The following is a 21,550-nucleotide window of genomic DNA, read 5'->3' as shown; positions in this document are numbered from 1 at the left end:
GTGGTCTAGCGGTATAGGACACGGCTTTTCTTCCGATGGTCGCGGGTTCGATTTCTTGCACATTACGAACATTTGTATTCATGAGTATGAATGGTTTGTATCGGTCTGGATGTTTTCTGTGTATATTATGTAGGTATTTACAAAAAAAGCTAAGTATTTATATCAGTTGTCTAGTACCCAGAACACTAGCTCTGTATACCGTGCGACTAGATGGCGCTGTGTTAATTGTCCAGAGTTATTTATTATTTCGGAATTTAATCGATAAAAAATAGGAACAAAGGCCAAACAAATGTTTCAAATATATTTTTATTCTTGTTTGGTTGTGTGTCTCTCGAGTTGGGTTCTACCTACTCAATATAGTCAAACGCTCATGAGATTGTTCGACATGAAACCTTTTACCATCGCACTACTCACCATCGACAAGGAATTCATCCCCACACGCAAGAACTCAAGTGGTCTCGGACAGTGCGGGCTCAGAACAGCTTCATCCCGTGTTCACTTAGATTGTACTGGTGGAATGAACTACCTGCTGAACTGCTGAGGTTTTCTAGAGCCTACAGCATAGGGTTGTCCAAGAAAGGTATATTATGGTTTCATAAGGGTCGGTATCTTTTGTCTATGGTAACTGATTACAATCAGATGGACGTCCTGATAAGTTGTAATCGAGAATTGGCAACCTTACTCATAGACCAGAAGTTATACGGCTTCAGATTATGTACTATGATAAATTATATAATGCTACATACTATGTTGTTAATTATGGTTGTCAGATAATTATGTGATCATATTGACCCACTTTTAGTTAACTTTGATGTAACAGTATCAATGTATCATTAATAACAGTAATCGTGACTACTATTGTTGTATAGTACTGACAATATTAATTATTCTCGCATTTATATTAAACAAGTAAATTAATCATTACATAGTATAAAACAGTCGCTGCCGTTGTCTGTCCCTACGTATGCTTAAATCTTGGAAACTACGCAACGGATTTTGAAGCGGTTTTTTTAATAGATAGTGATTCAAGAGGAAGGTTTTTATATATAATACATGTACACCCGGGCGAAGCCGAGGCGAGTAGCTGTTTTATACTATGTAATAATGATTAGGTTTAAAATTAAGATGTTTCTTGTTTTATAACCTGTTTGAAAGTTATACGTATAATTAGTAAAAATCACGGGATCTTACCACGTTTTATATTTATTTGCTGAGTTCCCGATATTTCGGTAGTGTTTCAACCACCATGATCACGGGTAAACTCGTTTGAAAGTTATTTGCTATGACGTTTTTTTATGTAATTCAAATGGGAAACAAGCTGACCACCTAGTGGTAAGATGGTAACTCTACATCATGTTTCCATTCCATATGAATCAGATGTCGTGCATCTTATCCTGTAATTTCACTTTATCTCACATCAACCTAAACACAGCTTTTTTATTGGAGGTTTGGGCTATTGTCAGGTGCTAAGACCTGTAACACTGCGACCTGTATCTATTGCTCACCCTTATTCAAAGTGTGCTACCTAGACCCGTCAGAGACAAGAATTGAAGGATAATCTTAGGAGCGATGGTTTTTATCTCTTCAGGATATAGTGTATACTTGTCAAGGGAGATATTTTGTGTATGCATGTGTAGGTTACAACCACATAGGTTGTGTAGTGGTGTTTCCTCTTTTGCTTGAGAAAAAGAAAAAATCTGCAGATTGATGTTAAACTATGACCTAATTTCGCCTTGTGCTTATTCAGGTTGCAGTGTCCAGTGAGCCTTAGTTATGATGAAACATAGTTTACAAAGCAAACTACTTGGTGAAATATCTGAGACTGAGGTACATGCACTTGTTCCAAAGACTACCATGTTACGTGTTAATAAACATGTTTCTACAAGTTACCTTTATAGTTCAAACCAAACATTTGGTCGGTTTGTTGTAACAGGAAATGAAATGAAAGATAGAGAATTGAAATTAAATATTTACGTATATTATTTCATTTTATGTCCTTTATAACAACATTTTTATGTCAACAGGTATCAATTGCAGATAATTTATTAAGTGTTCATTCATTTAATTACATGCAATATGCGTATATTATGCTTTACTCACATTTTATCTTTTATGTAACATTATTCAGTGTTTGTGTGTACATTATTATAGTGATTTATTCGTTTACAACACAACAGAGTGTATGTTTAGCAAGAAATACTATTTTAATTACGAAACATAAAAACATGAGATTCGTTGAAGATCTTAAACAGTGGCTATAAAAAGAATTTGCTATACAACGTTGAAAATACAATGAGTAATTAAAATGAATAACGTTGCGGTAATACAGCTATTTGAATTAATTCAATGAGTACACTATGTGAATATCGTCTTCAGTCATACAATATATAGCTTCTAGATTTATATAAATTACACAGATATGTAACGCCGATGAATCAAATTATCGCACAATATTTCGATTAAAGAATACAAACACAATTTAACAATCCTTTCTAACTGCAACAACTTAAATTAAACACGATTTAAATTACAATCTATAGATTTGGTACATAAAAATTTCGTTAGTCTAACTAGAAAATTAAAGTCCGCATTGGCGGGCAAGCTTGAAGATGAGCTCACGCTATTCAGTGCACTAAACATTATTTACGAGAGATCACAGCTGTCGCGGCCCCACCGGGCTAACACGTCCGTCGATGATATGAGCCGACTAGAAATCCGGACTAAACTAGCATATATTTACACTATCCGGTTCCGAGAGTCCTTTTGGCATGGGCGTTAGTTCTCGGCGCCCCCCTTTTTCTGTGCGTGGAGCGCCGACGGTCCTCAAGGGTGAAGAGGCCGAGGCCCGAATAACGGGTACGAGGGAAAGTACGCTGCTAGCGACGGATGAGGCGGTAGTGGAAAGGGCAGCGGAGGAGACGATACTAAGTGAGACGGCTTACTGTACGGATGGAACCTCGGAGTCAGAGGAGATAGAGGCGGCGTTGGATACGTCCTCTGCAGCAACGGATGCGTTGCGCTCAGCATCGACAAACTGGGACTGGATTCACCGCTCGCCGTGTGAGATCTTAAATGTTGAAGCAACTCTTCTGAGGTTGCGAACCTTTTGCCACAATAAGCTGAATCTCCTGCCATCCAACTGCATACGAATGGCAACTGTGATGCCGCCGCTAGAGCAGCCAATTGAGCATGTGCATACGCAGCTGCGGCCGGATGTCCGGTTGGTATAGTGAAAGGCGTTTTGGCATGATCACACTGCGCACACCCAGCGGGACATACAGCAGATTTGAGCAAATGTGAACTTAGAGAACAACCAGTGCAGTACGGATCTCTGCAAATACCTAGATCACTTCCTGGCGCTTTCATTCTTGCGTACGCAAGGTACGGATTTAATCCATTTTTGAGAGCATGGTGTTGAGCAGCCATCAAACTACTGGTCATTAAGTCCATCGGGAGAGGAAATCCTGTAGGGGGTAAACCACCGAGGAAAGCTGATGATGTGACTGGTATGTTTGGTTTGAAGGTCGAATGTTCTTTGGTGTCGGCGCTGGTTGATAGAGAGGTGGGTGTGAACGGTAACTTGGAGGCAGATGAACTGCTGGTGGAGTCCGAGTTCGACTTAGCCGGAATAGGCGAGTCTTGGAGCGGACTGGATCGTTCATCCGATTTTTCGGACGGAGTTTTCCGATGAGCCGGCGGTGGTGTTCTTTGTGATGAAGAACTCTGATTACTACTACACCGAGCCTGAACCGGAGTGGTCGATGCACTTCCTTTAGACGATAGTGGTGTTTTCGAATGAGCATTGCCAACCGAGGCTCTGTCTTCTGGTGTTCTAGTCTTTTCTCTCGCTGTTAGGCACGATTCGTAAGGCTTGAAGCTGGGTTTGTTGTCCGTCATGTGTAACACCGTTTTCTCGTCGTACTTCTTGCTGGCTTTCTCCGCTGCGGATATCAGCTTCGGGTTCGGAGAATCGGCGCCGATAGCGCTGCAAGTCTGCGCCAGTAGTGCCAGCGGGCTCTTTTTCGCGTCGAGCTGCAACAAAGAGAGGTTTATGAAATGAAACGTCGGGCCGAGGTTGCAAGTGACGGGTGTACAAAGGGACCGCAGGGAGGGCGCGGGACGTGGGGGCGTCCAATCACGCGGCCGACGCGCCATTATCCGCGCGTCTGGCAGCCGTCGGCCCCGCTTGACATTTCACTCGGCTCCCGCATGATGTAATCTCGCAGTGAAAAGGGCAATTTGTGCTGCTGAATTTGCGGCATGTTGTCACGTCGCGTTTATTACTGTAGAATTATAGTCTGCTTTTCGATTCCGCAAACTATTAAAACAAATAATGTGGTCTTATTTTAGAATGGTCACGAAATATGTTTGACATAACAACTAATATCAATTTGCCGCTAATTTATTTAGGTTATTTTATGTAAAAGAAGTTTTTATATATTTGAATTCATATCGATTTATGTACATTTTATTTGGGATTTTTCCGTCATTAAAATTAATGTTAATTTCAGTAAGTGTATTAATTAATTATGCAAAATGAATTGAATTAATTTTATGGATATATTTTTAATTTTGTTGCTAATTTGTATAAACTGGTAATTAGGTAGATAAACATATTAATTAAAACAATTTATTTTCGCTTTCTCTTGAGGGTAATGTTACGTATATAATATGTAATTGTAAACGCATTACATTTATACCCTATTCTATACAAGTGTTTTGTTTACTATAAAAATTAAGAATATATTACCATCAAAAACAAATGTGAAATGATAGCAGAGTCAATATTATGATATATGCCTTGATTGTTGACTTCTAAGACAAAAGAGGTGAGATCTATCCTGGCCTCGTACTTTGTTAAAAATTACATATCTTTGAATTTCGTGGCTTGACCTCTATATCAGAGGTTCCCAAACTTTTTTGGTCGTCGACCCTTTGCCATATTTTTCGGTTTTGAGTAGACCCCCCATTCTTACCTGGTATTGATATTTTGTAAATTTCTAGTAGTAAAGTTTAGTGTTATAAACGTAAAGTAAAAACAACAAGATGACCGCTGTCGTAGACCCCTTGCAGTTTGTCATAGACCCCTGGGGGTCTATATAGACCACTTTGGGAATCATTGTTCTATACTATAATACACATGTATTACACATATAAACCTTTTTCTTAAATCACTCTATCTATTGATGAATACTGAATTGAAATCAGTTGCTCAATAAAATATGTAAGCGCACATAATAGAGAACAAACACTATAGATAAAACTAGAGAACAAACACTATAGATAAAACTAGTGTTTGTTTGTAATCTAAAAATTAATTTTGAGCTTGCCACTAAACTCCTTTTAAAATTAGTTATAACTAACTTTTATTTTAGAATTATATTTAGCTTTATAAATAAAAATTAAATTCCACGCGAATGACGTCACGAGTAATATCTAGTATTATAGATAGAGTAATAGTTAGTATATAGAATAATTAATTTAATTAATATTTATTCTCAATTAATCACGATTTACTTTCACTACGTATTTATGACCGATTTCAATGAGTCCTTTTTGACAATGGAACAAGAGTGCATTGTTAATAAAATCAATGAAATGTGTACAATACTCACACTTTGTTAACAACTGTTATTTACTTTCGAATCGTTTATAAAGTTTCATTCGTTCAAATAAGTGCTCAAACACGAGGTTTCCTAGCCTTAATGAATATATTTCCGCTTCTGTTAATGGTTTTTGAACTTTATATTTAGTACAGTTTAAGTTTCTTATTGCTAATTAGTGTCTGTTATATGTAAATTGTAATAATATATAATCGTAGTAATAATAATTTTAATTTATTTGTGAACAATGTTGGGTACTAGATGTTCTGGAAAACATGGCTCTTGCTAGTTCTGAAAAATCCGATATATCAAGCGTACAAATCCTATTAGTGTATGTATTATAAACGCGAAAGTTTGTATGTATGGATGTTTGTTACTCTTTCACGCAAAAAGTACTGAACGGATTTCTATGAAACTTTAAAGTATTATAGCTTGTGCATCAGAATAACACATAAGACTATATTTTTATTGAAATTTAACGCGGCTGAAGCCGCGGGCAAAGCTAGTATGTAATATATTACGTATTAAACTATTATATTTACCACCGTTAGATTTTAAAATTTATAAGATACTAGCTGTGCCAGCGACTTCGTCCGCGTGTGTATAGTGATCAATGATGCTGTCATTGATCTAACCTAGATCTAACTAAAGTAAAATATTTATTGACCTAACCCAATAAAGCCGAAAGGGAATTGTTAGTAATGTGGACTTATGATTATTGCTAGCAATGTACCATGTCAGGTTGACCTCCACGCGGTTCCCCCTGGAAATCATCGTGATAAATTCATGGTGAATGTCACGATGGGCTAACTGACCTGACCTCATGCTCGTCTTATCATCCTCCACTGGTGCCCCGCTAGCGTAAACCGTTAGCGCAGGCGGGTGCACCATTCCATTATCATCCATAAAAAAAAAACCCAATAAAACCAAAGAAAAACATTTCAGCATTCTAGTTTACAAAATGACTAACTTTCATACAATCTTTCATCTCCCTTTTCAAGAATTTACAACCCTATCTTCGCATTAAAAAGTAGTCTATGTCCTTTCTCAGTTTCTAATCTATCTGTATACCAAATTTCCTTTAAATCGGTTAAGTAGTTTTGGCGTGAAAGCGCGACATACAGACAGAGTTAGTTTTGCATTTGCAATATTATGTAAGTAAGGATAAGCTATCTGTTACATAAGTTTTATTTTTAATATTCATAATTAAATATAAAATATGGTCGAGCGCAGTGATGGCTGGCTCATCCGTCATACTCGTCAACGGGTGCTGCTTGCTGGGACTGGTCTGCTCTAATCACTATGACTGATTTCCTCTTATTAATTGTTTAACCAGTTGGTTATATATTCAATATTTTTTCTATTTGAGTATTTAATTGAATTAGTGCTAATTGGTGGTTTGTATTCACACACTTAAACTTAAAAATGTAAAGTAATAATAAAATTATTTAAAAGAGCAACACGCAAGTTTCTTGCTCGTCCTTCTTGTGAAGAGACAGCTTTCCGAATGAGCGGTAGATTAAAAAAACTTGACTATTCAAAAGTGCTTATATTAAGTTTATTTGAATAAACATTATTTCTATTTCTATTATTGATATATGTATATATCAATAATGATATATGTATATATATATATTCAGCCATTTTGAAAAATTAACAAATAGACAGACAAACAAACTTTTTATTTATAATGTACTTAGTGGATATTTATTGACAAATCCTATTTAAATATTCTTTAGTCACTTTGAATTGACACAAATGTTTCTGTTATGTATGATCAATATTTTCTAATATAAATTTTAATTTTTAAACAATAATAAGGGTTAAGAGATAATCAGATTACTGGTTTATTCCATTGCAGTATTGCAGTAGCAATTTAACTGAAATAATTTATTTAGAATAGAATAGAATAGAAATACATTTACCTATTCAAATAAACTTACATTGAAGCACTTTTGAATAGTCATTCTGATTCACTGTATTTCAAAGTGCAATAAAAAAATATATATTTTAATAAAAATAGAAATAATCTTTATTCAAATAAACTTAATATAAGCACTTTTGAATAGTCACATTTTTTTTACTCTACCACTCATTCGGAATGCAGACTCATCACAAGAAGAATAAGCAAGAAACTTGTGTGTTGCTCTTTTAAATAAATATTGATTTACTTATATTTAATTAACAACAAGGATTAGGCATGCGACAATCAACATAAAAACCGCTACGCACTTAATCTGTGTTCAATCAGATAACATTGTCAGCGCTATGAATTTTAAGTTAAATATTTTCTACAAAAACATTATTATCATTTATAAATTCTTCAATTTTATAATACTTAAGTAAGCTTTTTTACAAAGAAAATATTTTATAACACATTTGAATTTTTTTTTATATCACGTGATTCGCAGTCTCAAATGAAAGTATAAAAAACAGAACGCGCTAAAGTACATACTAGTAATAGCAGATGGATTGGAATGTTATCTTTGTAATTTATGAATATATAAATTATACAAGCCGACCCGCGCAACTTCGTCTGCTGATACATACATGATATTTCTCATTATATTTCACCCAATTTACATAATATCTCTTTAAATTATTGCCTACGTATTATTCAGATGTATAAACTATATTATTGTGAAGTTTCATCAAAATCCATTCAGTAGTTTTTGCGTGAAAGAATAACAAACATCTATCTATCCAGACTCACAAGCTTTCGCGTTTATAATATTAGTAAGTATATTCTAAATATTTATTTGATAGCTAGTATCAAGTATTTGTGTGAAAGATGATATGAATAAAAGAAGAGTATGTTTAGATAAGACGATCTAGTAGTTCCGCGATAAAGGCAAGGCTGATGGTCTTGTATCAAGTATTTCCCATCTGAATTTTACTTTATTTTTATTTTTCTAAAATAAAAGTTATTTTTAAATAAAAGTAGCCTAAGTTACTCCTTATTACATCAGCTACCTGCCAAAAGAAGTCCCGTTTAAATCGATCCAGCCATTTCAGAGATTAACCGGAACAAACAGACAGACAGACAGACAGACAGACAAGAATTGTAAAAAATGTTATTTTGTTGTATATACCGTATTTATGTAGATATGCATGTAATAAAAAACGGTTATTACAATATTACAAACAGACTCTCCAATTTTATTTAGATGTAATATAGATATATTACAATAAAATATATTCTAAGTTGCACCACGTGTCAACAACTGTCGGTCTCAAGACATTTAACATTATTAATTAGTCTTGGGGATAGCCCCATCGGTAATGTATTCTGTCAGAACAACCCCAAACAACCCTTGAAACGTTGCGGTTAACTCGTAACCAAACCAACAAGATTGCAAATATATCTAACTTTAATTCTCATATTGCTGGAACGTACCGTTGTTGGAATTACTATTCTATCATAATTTACGAATAAAATATTCGACGGCCTGTGGTTTAGTGGTTTAGCTAGCCTTACTTCGGATGGTCGCGGGTTCGATTCCCTGCATGGTACAAACATTTGTATTCATAAGATTATTAGCATTGGTCTAGATATTTTTATATTACATATTGTATCATTGATTATAATTAAAATTCATATTTCATGCTACACAACAACATTCTTGATTGCCATCATCGTAGTATAAAAAATAACAAAGATTGAGTGCATAACTATTTCTATATTGAATCGCATGCCTAATCCTTGTTAATGTGCATTTACTTAGAATAACTTTTATTTAAATGCGCAACAGGTAAGCTTCTAGCTCATTCTTCAAAAATATAACTATTCCATTATTATATATCAAAGTAAGTACTTATGTTCAGTTTATTGTAATGAAGATTATTTTTATTTCTATGTATTTACAAAGAATGTCTCTATATTTTTTTTTTTTCAGTGCCGTAGTGTCTAAACTAGACCTAGCCTGTATCTCAGACACCATTGCCCTATATAAGTACATCATGAGTTAACTAGCATAATTAAATTATGTATTATATAACATACTAGCTATTGTCCGTGAATTTGCACGAGTATTGTCGTTAAGATTGAAATTTGAACCTTCTGTAACGGATGTTTATGTCATAGATTAAACATGTGTTAAGTACAGCATCCAAGACTTAGCTGTTTGTATGTGAATCAGTCAGTCAGTCAGGATAATCGGCGAGTAATTATTTTTAGTCAACGGCAAATAAAGAACTTTCAATACATCTGTTTTGGAATTCTCTAGAAGTTAGATGCAAGTATAGAACTTTCAATACATTTTCAGTTGTTTTAGAATTTTCTAGAAGTTTGGTCTTGGACTGCAAAGAAATTTAACAGTAGCGCTATGTTTTGGAAGCGTACATTATGTTGATTCAAACAAATTAAACAATTTATATATTGTTTCTTCTCTCTTCTTTTTCAATTACATATAATATACTAGCTGTGCCCGCGGTTTCAACCACATATAAACTATAGCCTATATCTTATTCTGCTGCATAAGTTATATTACTGTAAAGTTCCATCAAAATCCGATCAGTAGTTTTCGCGTGAAAGAGTAACAAACATCCATACTTACATACTTTCGTGTTTATAATATTATTAAGATTAAGATAAGATATTGTTTATTTGAAGAATATGGTATTTTTCTTATAGGAATTATAAGAAAAATACCATATTCTTAAAGTATATATACCTATTTGTTTGTTTAAGGACAATACACAGCTATTTTAGTATTATTATTTTGTTGTATGTGTTCTGAAAGTATAAATAAATTATTTATCTATCTACATCTAATAAATTTGCAATTCATATATTACAATTAGACAATTCAGTTATTACAAATAATTAACATATTGTTACTATTATTATTATTTGAAAATAATAAGAGCCAAGTTCTTGTCAGTTCTTCTCATCTCGAAATCATTTCGAACTGACGGTAGATTTGATATATCATAAGAGTCTGTAATAGACCTACATGAATAAAGATATTTTGATTTGATTCCAATATTAAGCTTGGTTAGTAATGATTCTAAAGAATTATAAATATGTAATATTAAAAACTATCTCAATTTGTCATTTCAAATGAAAACAAAATCAACAGTTTAGTTTTGTATTTGATTTACTCACGCGTCTCTTATAATTATTTACCTTGCCGTCGCTTCTTTGTTCTTACTTATTGTAACAATATTTTTAATGCATAATATTTTAATTTAATACTAATTATTTACTTTTATAATTTATGAAAGTTCACCGAAAGATGGTTTCATTACTTAATTACCTAAAATGCATGTGTTATGTTTGAACTTGTTGATTTGAACTGCTGTTAATTTGTGAATCACTGGTGCTCAATACATAGTTAAAAGGGATATAAAAAAATATATATTTTTTTTAGTAACAAGCGACCTGTCCCGGCTCCGCACGGGTGCAATGTTACGACATCAAATTACAAATCTATTATTTTTTCGGCTTTTCTGTGATGTATATATTATACATATAAACCTTTCTCTTAAATGACTGTATCTATTACTGAAAACTGTATTAAAATCCGTTGAGTAGTTTAAAAGATCTAAGCGAACAGACAGCGGAAGCGACTTTGTTTTATAATATGTAGAGATAAAAAAGGTTTTATGATTTCTGTCATTTAAACTTTTTTTTATGTAATATATTGAAGAAATTTAAAAGTAAATTAGGCTGTACGGTCTAAGTATCTTTGCCTGTTCCATCCTATAAAATGAGATGGACGAATATGAAAAAAAAAGTGTAATATAACTATGATATTTGAATGAAAAGTTTAAAAAAATGTTGCAAATAAGAGAATGTTTCGCTATATAGTACATAGATGAAGTTAATATTGCAACCAATTTAATTTTTACGGTATTTACATCTGTTATACATGTCAGATTTTTATTACAATGTACGAGTTCACTATTATTTATTACTATTTCAGATTATTTGCATTAACTTTAGATTCGTTGCTGTGTAATTTATGACTTCGATGTAATTTACAATTCAAGGAACGTAATTACCAGTTTATTGCTTTTTACGACGCTCGAATAGGTCATATTTACAAATTGTGCAATTTGCAATAAGTTTGACCTAAAAAAAATCTTTGTTTATTTTCATTTTTTTATTCAACAAAATGTTTTTTTATAAATTAATTTATTAGGCTATTGATATATTTAAGTGTTTTTGAAATAATTAAGTAAAAAGATAAAATTAAAAAAGATTAAGTAAATAAATAAAACAATAATTTTCGCGTTACATTACAATGAAACAATCATTGTAATCTAACGCGAAAATTATCGTTTTATTTATTTAATATTTTTTATTAATCCACCAAAATTATTTAAAAAATGATTGTAGTTTGTTAATATTATTTCTTGTATCTTGTTTTTCAATATTTTTTGTCAATTTGATTATATTATAGAAGTTAGACAATCAAGCGTAATTATTTTATTTATTTAGTATTTTATGAATTCATCTTAATTATTTAAAATATGTCTGCAGTATATGAATGTTATTTCCCGTATCTTTGTTTTTCAATATATTGTTTGACAATTTGATATTTTAGACTTTAGAAAAACAAACGGTACTTACAGTTGTAGGCAGCGGGGACAGGTAATCCGGCCTCAAATATTGATTGCTTGATGTGAGCATATTGCTCCACAATCCTTGATCTTTTTCCAGCTTAACAATTATCCACACACAGCACAACACAAAATCGTATTCGTCAGCACGTCATCCCATTCACAAGACACTGATCACAGTAGACAGCTCGAAGGACGTAAGTCACAGACGGTTGCCGGCGGTGGACTGGCGTTCGTGACGTGCCGCTCCCCCCTCCCCTCCGTAACACCTTGTCACTCGTGGCCGCGCCATTTTTGCATTTTGTGTACTTTGCGGGAGCTTTGCTGTCTTATCCCCACCGCTGTTTGACACCCCGTTTGTTGAGTTCCGTCTCGCTCGCACTCGACAGAAATTACTAAGCGGTGCCTTTGAACGAGTTCTGATGAAAGGATTATATAAAATATGCATCGCGGTATTAAAAGGCGTCGACTGAGATGCACAGCGTAGGTTGTGAACGAATGATTTTAGTTTTGGAATTGCTGTTCCCGCGTTTTTTGTTTTATTGAGTTTTCATTCGATCATTTCATCGTTTCTTGACTTATATTGCGTTTTGTAGCTGCATTTGTGCGTAGTTTCATGTACATTTGTTAGAATGTATAATTAAATTTTGTGTATTTATTTATGATTTAGTTGCGTAATATTCTCAGGTAGAAAGAGTAATAAACAGTAAGTTTTTTCAAGATTTTTGGGACCACCGGGTAAGTTTATGAATTTGAATAGTTTTCTAATTTACTTACCGCTAACAATGACAGGTTATTAAAATTATCATAAAGCTTTTGTATCTTTGCTGAATGAATGTTAAGTAGATATATATAGACAATGCCCAATAACATTATACTTAGTAAATCTTTTTTAACAATGTTAACAAGTAGCTGAGTGTTTTATTATAATATTCTTGTCTTTAGTTCAAATAGAATGGGGATTTTTTACTACTAACTGATAGCATTGATTAATATTTGTAGAAGATAAGTTTCTATCAACAATATAATTATTCTGAGTCAGAGATATGAATTTAAAGACATACAAATATGATAAGAAACTATTATCAGTTCACTGGGTATGGGACTTTCTAAGAGGAGGACTGCTCATCAGTCAAGTGCCATGTTGGCTATGAGGTTTGGTATAGATATCGATTATTTGCAGTTGTTCTTATCGTTTTGTTCATCAGTCTGTCTGTTTTACGACGTTCTGGAGATGAAAGGGAGTGATAAGGTAATATCCTTTTTTAAATATATCGTTATTTCGTCGTCAATTGGATGATATAATTGGCTCTGGCAATTGGTAATGACAGATCTATCATCTTATATATAAAAGTCTCGTGTCACAATGTTAGTTACCACACTCCTCCAAAATGGCTTGACCGATTCATATGAAATTTTATGTGTATATTCATTAGGTCTGGATTCTCATACCTAATTAATATACACATAAAATTTCTTAATTTGGTTACTATTTTTTCATACACTAAGCGGTATGAAAAAATAGTAACCGATTCTCAGACCTAATGAATATTAGATAGTTAAGGGTAGTACCCTAACAATTTTTTTAAATTTTTTGGATAATTTTTTTTTATAATGTAGCATTAAAAACAATGTTCGGATAATGCAGTAGTAGTACTTTAATTTACAAATCTATGTGGTCTATAACCGATTAATTTATATTGCAAAACAACGTACATGTGGTCCAAACGAATATCATATAACAAATATATATTACGTATGTGGATATTGGATATGACGTAATCTAAAACCTTGTGGCCACAAGAAAATGGTAGACACAGTCAAACCTCCATTATTTTCTACGGGAATGATTGATGAGACTAATACGCGGCAACAATACATTACAATCGCTTCAAAATGCATCGTCACTCCATTATTAAGAGCGACACTGACTATGCTTTCAACCTAACGCCATTTACATTAATAACTTAAATAGAATAGAATAGAATAACATTTATTACATCACACATCACAACACAATAAAAACGATACTGACAGCTGCATATAAATTATTATATAAGATAAACGTAAATAAAAACAATGTATTAAATTAGAGATGAATTCATTATATATAGAAAAAAAAAATAAAAGAACAAGAGAGTAACAAACAAATCAATAAATAATAACAATAGAATAGAAAATCATTTATTCAAATAAACTTACATTGAAGCACTTTTGAATAGTCATTACATTTTTTTAATCTACCGCTCGTTCGCTGTCTCATCACAAGAAGAACGAGCAAGAAACTTGCGTGTTGCTCTTTTGAATTATTACATATTGAACTAAGTTGAATATGTAGCCTATACAGTTACAAAAGTATCATCTAAATTATATTTTTGTAAAAACTAACGCATGTATACGTGTATGGTGGAGCTTTGACTGTATAGTGAATGACAGGCTTTAGATAGTAATAGTTACATCACGAGTCACGAGTCAGCCCCCAGCTAGATTGACTGCATGCATTCAATATTAACGTATGCCTCACATTTAACTTCCAAAGTAAAGAAATAATGTTTTTTTTTCTATAATGGAATGAGATAGATATGTACATTAAAAAAAACATACATTACAGAAAACAAACAGACCGATACAAACAATCATACTAATGAATACAAATGTTTGTACCGTCAAAGGAATCGAATCCGCGACCATCTGTACCGTTAGACCACCGAGATTATTAACAAATTTTTGTTTAGGTCAATTTTTGAATTTATACAAATTACAAAATCGTATATTTCAATGCACAAGATTTATAATATTACCTAATTATTATTTCTGTTAATGTTTTCTATGTGTGGCCTTTTAGCCTTCTGATTGATCCTCCGTCCAGTCCAAACGAAGGTTGAAATTACGACGACCTGAGCCGGGGTTCGAACACCTAGCGGTGTCCTCAGACAAAAGTCGTATCCGTCAGGCGGGAGTTGACCTTCAGCCGTAAGTCTTTTCGCGGGTTTGGGGTGCCATCTGCACTCGTCCTCTATCGTCCGGTGAAGCTGTAAAGGCCAGCTGCGTCCAACAGCATTAGAGTAATCCGAAAAAAAATAACGACCTGAGCCGAGGTTCAAACACTTAGCTGTGTTCTCAGATTAAAGTCGTATCCGTCAGGCGGGAGTTGGCCTTCAGCCGCTCTGTAAGTACTACCGCAGGTTTGGAGGACCATCTGCACTCGCCCTCTATCATCCGGTGAAGCTGTAAAGGCTGCGGCCAACAACATTAGAGTAGTCTAAAAAAAATCTGACAACCTGAGCCGAGGTTCGAACACCTAGCTGTGTCCTCAGACTAAAGTCGTATCCGTCAGGCGGGAGTTTACCTTCAGCCGCTTCATAAGTCCTTCCGCAGGTTTGGAGTGCCATCTGCACTCGCCCTCTATCGTCCGGTGAATCTGTAAAAGCTGCGGTCAACAGTATTAGAGTAATCCGAAAAACAGTGTCCTTTTTTAAGAGGAATCATTTTTACACTGTTTTTCAAATATGTTTTGGCTATTCATCATGAAACAATGAAATGAATTGACGACTCATCCAGATCTCAAACATCAGCACAACATCAATACACGGCAACGACAGAGCTCGTTTCACGCTGCCCGTAATCACGGCAACGACAAACGGTGGCAAGATGGCCGTCACAGGGCTGACTCACAAAGAAAATTAATCAGATTTCTAATAAATCAATATTTATTGATGAACTAAAAACATTACAGAAGTTTACTAAACTAAAATTATTACAGTAATATTTTAGAAATTATATCTGCTTTAAATTTTAAAGATAGCGTTTGATTTTTATTTCTTAAGTTATAAAGTAGTAAGTTAAGTAAAATAAGTTATTAAGTTAGTTAGTATTCTAAGTATAGATGGATGTTTGTGGATCTTACACGCAAATAGTACTGAACGGTTTTTATAAAAAAGTACAGTAATATAACTTATACATTAGAATAAGATAGTCTATTTCTTGGCTATGACCTTTTGAATATACACACAAAATACATAATATCTTCTTAATATAATTTAAAAAGATATTACCTAAATTGGGCGAAATATAATGATAAATAACAAGTAAGTGTGATGCAGACGAAGTTGTGCGGGTCAACTAGTTTACAATAACTGCCAAGATTAACACATAGGATACTTTTCAATCACGTTCTTCGCTGCAGGATACAGCTGAATAATAAATAAAATATTTAAAATTCATATATTATAATTGTAGTCACTAATTAATAAAGAATATATTATTATAATAATTGTCACAACGTTGTGACAACCCTGCGGTGATGAGTATACATCACTGCAGGATACAGTTAGTTCATAAATAAAGAAGTTAAAATATTATTACACTTTTAGTCACTAATTAATAAATAAAATATTATTATAATAATCGTGACAAACTTGTGACAACCCTGCGGAGATCAGACGCGTCGCGCCGCCCTTTGTCACAGCGTGACAGCTACCGGCTCGCCGTACCGTGGCGACGCGGCTCCGGGCAGCGCTGCCTTTTTGATGATATCAAGTGTCAAGACTGATTGGCCTTAATGCATTTTATATTAGCTATCGAAGATTTCATGCAAGTTAGATTGATACGCTATCAGCCCCATTGTATATTGATTGATTAAATTACGATGTTTTAAAGTGAACCTTATTGGTCCCAAATTGGAACTCTATATTGTTCTTTACCGGATTTTTTTTTTATGATAATGGAATGTTGCACCCGCCTGCGCTAACGGTTTACGCTGGCGGAGCACCAGTAGAGGATGATAAAACGAACATGAAGACAGATCAGTTAGCCCAACGTGACAAATTCACCGGGAATTTATCAGGATGGTTTCCAGGGAGAACCGCGTGGAGGTCAACCTGACATGGTACATTGCTAGTGATGGGGTCATGAGTCCACATTACTAACAATCCCCTTATCCTCTACCGGATACATTAGCTCCTTACATATGAAATTGGCGTTTTGTCGTACTGGCCACATTGATCTCAAATATCTCCTCTTTGGTTAGGAATTACAATTTCAATTTTATACAGCTATTTACTCATGTATTTGTTTTTTGAAAACCGTAATATGTTTTTCCATGTTTGGTTTTTTCTTTTAGTAAAGGGATCAATGAACTATCTATATAACTATATGTGTTCGAGAGTTAGTTCCTTGTAATATAATAACTCCTAGTATTAAATATAATAATTTACAGTACATTAATTCTTTTATTTTTGAGTCATCAACAATATGTATGCTTAAATCTTTAAGACTGCACAATGGATTTTGAAGGTTTTTTTTAATAGATAGAGTGATTCTAGAGGAAGATTTATATCTATAATACGTGTATACCCGTGCAAAGCCGGGGCGAGTAACTAGTGTTCGACTTCAGGTTACTCACTTACAAAACGCAAATTTCATATATTAGGACCTAATTATACGTAATAATAATAAGACTGGACCATTCACATGTTTAGTTTTAATTATTTATGACAATTTTTATTAAATTATTATATTTACAGTTTAATCTACTGAATAATATAATATAATTTTACAAGACAAAGACAATGTGAGAATTGACCACAGAGTATACAACAAAGTTACCAGTCCTTAACACTAAAGGCCATCCAGTCTCAAGCTAAGCAGAGCTTGTGTTATGAGTACCAGTCACCGGATATAAATACTAATATATAATATAACTATAAATATTAAATATTTCAGTGAAAAATAAAATATCTATTTTGATACAACAACCATATATTTATTAATACCTATACTTTGTTAATTTTGTGTTAATGCGTTTTATATAAACACTCACACATTATTACGGAATAATTTATAAAAATGGGTAATTAATATTAACTTTCGATAGTGCCACAACCCTATTTAAAAAATACAAAAACCTGGCAACATCTTAAACGTAAAATTTGGGTTCGGGATTAAAAAACAGACTAATGTATGTTGGACTCTAGTCTCCGCAGTTAGTCTTTCATTTGGGCCGTTGTGCGTGTAGAGCCAGACTACTAAAGTAGCCAGCCAAGCTCCTCCCAAAAGCGCAGAAGATTCCTGGTGTCTTCACAGGCTTCACGGAGCGACCTCACCGTTCCGAGGATTTGTTTTCGTTGTGGGGCCACTGCAAGCACTCCAGGAATACGCGAGCCGCCGTTTCTTCAGCTTCAAAGCAGCCCCGACAAAGGGGACTGTCTGTAGCATCAATTGTGTATAAGTGTTTGAACAATGGCCCGTTATTGTCCATATCATTATTTTAAGGTTAAGCCTATCTAGATTAAGTAGGCGTTTTGTTAATCGATGGTTTCCAGGATTAAAAACAGACTATATCAGAAAGTTACCTTAAATCACGTCTATTTCAGTGACATATACAGAGGGCTGCATTAGTCATTAGAGTTGCCAACCGACCTGTTTTCCCTGGACATGTCCTAGTATTTTAAGTGTCCTGGGAATCCTGAATTTAATATATGAAACTAATATATTGAAAAACAATGTTACAGCAAAAAACATTAATACACTGCAGACATATTTTTAAAAATTATGATTAATTCATTAAATACTAAATAAATAAAACTATTACGCTTGTTTGTCTAACTTAGAGTTGCCGACCTTCCTGTTTTCCCAGGACATGTCCTAGTATTTGAAGTGTCCTGGGATGTCCTGAATAGTTATTTAGCAGCGTCCTGAGTTTTTAAAATATGCGCGCCTCTTAATTACTGATTTTCAACAGTATAAGTGCAACAAACCTATGCCTTAAAACTCCTTCCCATACTTCTTCTTTCTACACTAACTCATTCTCTGTGCGCGCCGTGCGACTGTGGAACTCACTACCATCCTCCATACGGAGTGCGCAATCACTAACCATTTTCAAGAACGCTGTGAAATCGCACTATCTCTCTCAGTAAATATTCTTTCTGCTGTCCTTTCTTTCTTATTACTAAATTGTCGCCTTCATAATTGCATATATGTTGCTGTGTACCTATACTCGTATATATTTGTATTATATTATTGTATATTTATTTTATAAGTTATGTATTTATATATTATGTAGAATGTATATGTTTATGATATGTATTATTTTATATATTAATATTATTAATGTTTCTACTCCATCATGCGCCATCCACCACCTTCTGTCTTTTCTCCTCTACCCAAAGGTTGTCTGGAAGAGATCGCATAAGCGATAAGACCGCCTTTTGTACCCATAATCTAAATATTGTTTTCGTTTGTATATATGTTTCTTTTTTTTTTTTTGTTATTATGGTGCAATAAAGAGTAATAAATAAATAAATAATTTTATCAAATACTAGCTGGCCCGGGAAACGTTGTTTTGGCTTAAAATAAAAAAAAAATTTAGGTGTGGACTACCACAAAAAAAATTTAGGTGGGGATGAAAAATAGATGTTGGCCGATTCTCAGACCTACTTTTCAGGCCGTTTCGGAGGAGTATGGGAACGAAAACTGTGACTCGAGAATTTTATATATAAGATTATTTACTTGAATTTTATTACATATTAATATAATTATTGCAACACTATTACTGCGTTCTGTTTTTAAACTGAATATTCCTGGTTTTTTGAACTTTCAATTCTGGTTTTTTAAATTTGGGCTCGGCAACCCTACATTAATCGGCTGTGTTGCAGTGACCGTCTTGGCCCGTTGAAAGGTAAATTAACGATTAATGTTTGTTCTTGTTAACGAATTTATAGTGATGTAGTCTATTTTTGTTCTGACAACAAATTCTAAAGTGGTACAGCCATCTACGCGTAGTGTTTGTGTTGCAGTCTGAAGAAGTATAGATGAAGAAGAATAACTTTATTTCGTAACACTTAAGTAATATTTTATCTGTATCTCTCATTAGTGGTAGTAAAAGCAAGTATAATGGTTAAAGGAACATCGGTACGGCAATCAGAGATGATAATAATATTGCGTTTAATAATATTGTAATATACGAGAAATATATATATCTATAATCTATAATATATATAAATATAACTCAAAGGTGACTGACGTAGTGATCTATCAACGCACAGCCCAAACTACTGGACGGATCGGGCTGAAATTTGGCATACAGTTAGATGTTATGACGTAGGCATCCGCTAAGAAAGGATTTTGATTAATTCTACCCCCAAGGGGATAAAATAGGGGATGAAAGTTTGTATGAAACTTTGTCCATTTTCAACTGATCGGGCTGAGACTGGGCATGCATAAAGCTACTATGACGTAGGCATCCCCTAAGAAAGGATTTTCATAAATTCCACCCCTAAGAGGATAAATTAACGCGAGCGAAGCCGCGGGCAAAAGCTAGTTTAATAATAATATTGGTAAGATACGAGAATTATATATATTTACATATATGTATGTATTTGTTTTTTTTTCTAACTACTTTAATGCCGTTGGCCGCAGATAGCCTTTTATGTATTTATTAATACTCGAGAGAGAATAGTGTCTGGTAGTATTGTAATGTGCGATATGGTAGTGTAATTACAATATACAGATCCTTAAAAATATAGTCCTCAGGTATAAACTCATGATAACTATAATAATAATAAAATTATAAGGAACTAGAATGACTAACAATTTGAGTACCATCTGTGAACTGTAAAGATGATAAGTGAAAATCCTTAATCCTTATCATAAATGAACATTGCTGATATCACGTTATCATGTGATGCCGGAAGTACTCATCATGGTGATTTGCATCTAAATCCTTATACATATACTTGCACTGCCATTTCTTCAAACACAGATTCCAAAGCAAGCTGCTTAGCGGCCGGAATATGTGAGACAGAGTTACTTTCTTAAAGTGTATTTGTTATTTTTTTTATACTACTATGGTGGCAAACAAGCTTACGGCCCATCTGATGGTAAATGGTTACCGTAGCCTATGGACGCCTGAAACACCAGCGGCGTCACGTGCGCGTAGCCGACCCTTAAGAAAGCTTAATGTACCTTTCTTGAAAAACCCCATGCTGTAGTCTCGTGAGAAAACCTTGGCAGGTAGTTCATTCCACAATCTAAGTGTACGCTGGAGGACGCTCCTCTGAAACCGCACTGTCCGAGACCACTTAGGTTCTAGCGTGTGGGGATGAATTCTTATATTCATCCCACACGCTAGAACCTAAGTTGGTATTATTTCTTATATGAATGAATTCTTAAGTTGTACTGATAATTTAAAATATAGAAACATAAATATAATAGATCTGCTATTCCATCCAACTCTTCATCAATGATTGACCGTGTTTCGGTGGATATTTTCATAAAGTTTATGAGGTTAATTCTTTCTACGTGATTCTATGCAATTTGATTGATCACGGCAGAAGCTTTACTATATTGACAGACGACTATTTGTTGGGCATATAACAATA

General features: G+C 33.8%; 1 protein-coding gene across 1 annotated transcript; it reads right to left on the bottom strand.

The window, feature by feature from the left end:
• Positions 1 to 1,967: 1,967 nt before the first annotated feature.
• Positions 1,968 to 12,453, bottom strand: LOC131843178 (zinc finger protein Elbow-like). Its single transcript, XM_059191791.1, has 2 exons — positions 12,181 to 12,453; positions 1,968 to 4,032 (listed from the first exon to the last, which is right to left on the bottom strand). The coding sequence occupies exons 1-2, from the start codon at positions 12,238 to 12,240 to the stop codon at positions 2,824 to 2,826; spliced, it is 1,269 nt and encodes a 422-aa protein (XP_059047774.1). The 5' UTR covers positions 12,241 to 12,453; the 3' UTR covers positions 1,968 to 2,823.
• Positions 12,454 to 21,550: the final 9,097 nt, after the last annotated feature.

The sequence above is a fragment of the Achroia grisella genome, unplaced genomic scaffold (assembly GCF_030625045.1).
Source record: "Achroia grisella isolate CSIRO2021 unplaced genomic scaffold, CSIRO_AGI_Agris_v1 utg283, whole genome shotgun sequence".
Classification (NCBI taxonomy): Eukaryota; Metazoa; Arthropoda; class Insecta; order Lepidoptera; family Pyralidae; genus Achroia; species Achroia grisella.
This window is presented reverse-complemented; position numbering and strand designations above follow the sequence as displayed.

Coding starts and splice junctions, on each gene's coding strand:
- LOC131843178 (XM_059191791.1), bottom strand. CDS start 12,240: ATGCTCACATCAAGCAATCAATATTTGAGGCCGGATTACCTGTCCCCG. Junction 4,033..12,180: donor TGTCCCCGCTGCCTACAACT/GTAAGTACCGTT, acceptor TCTTTGTTGCAG/CTCGACGCGAAAAAGAGCCC.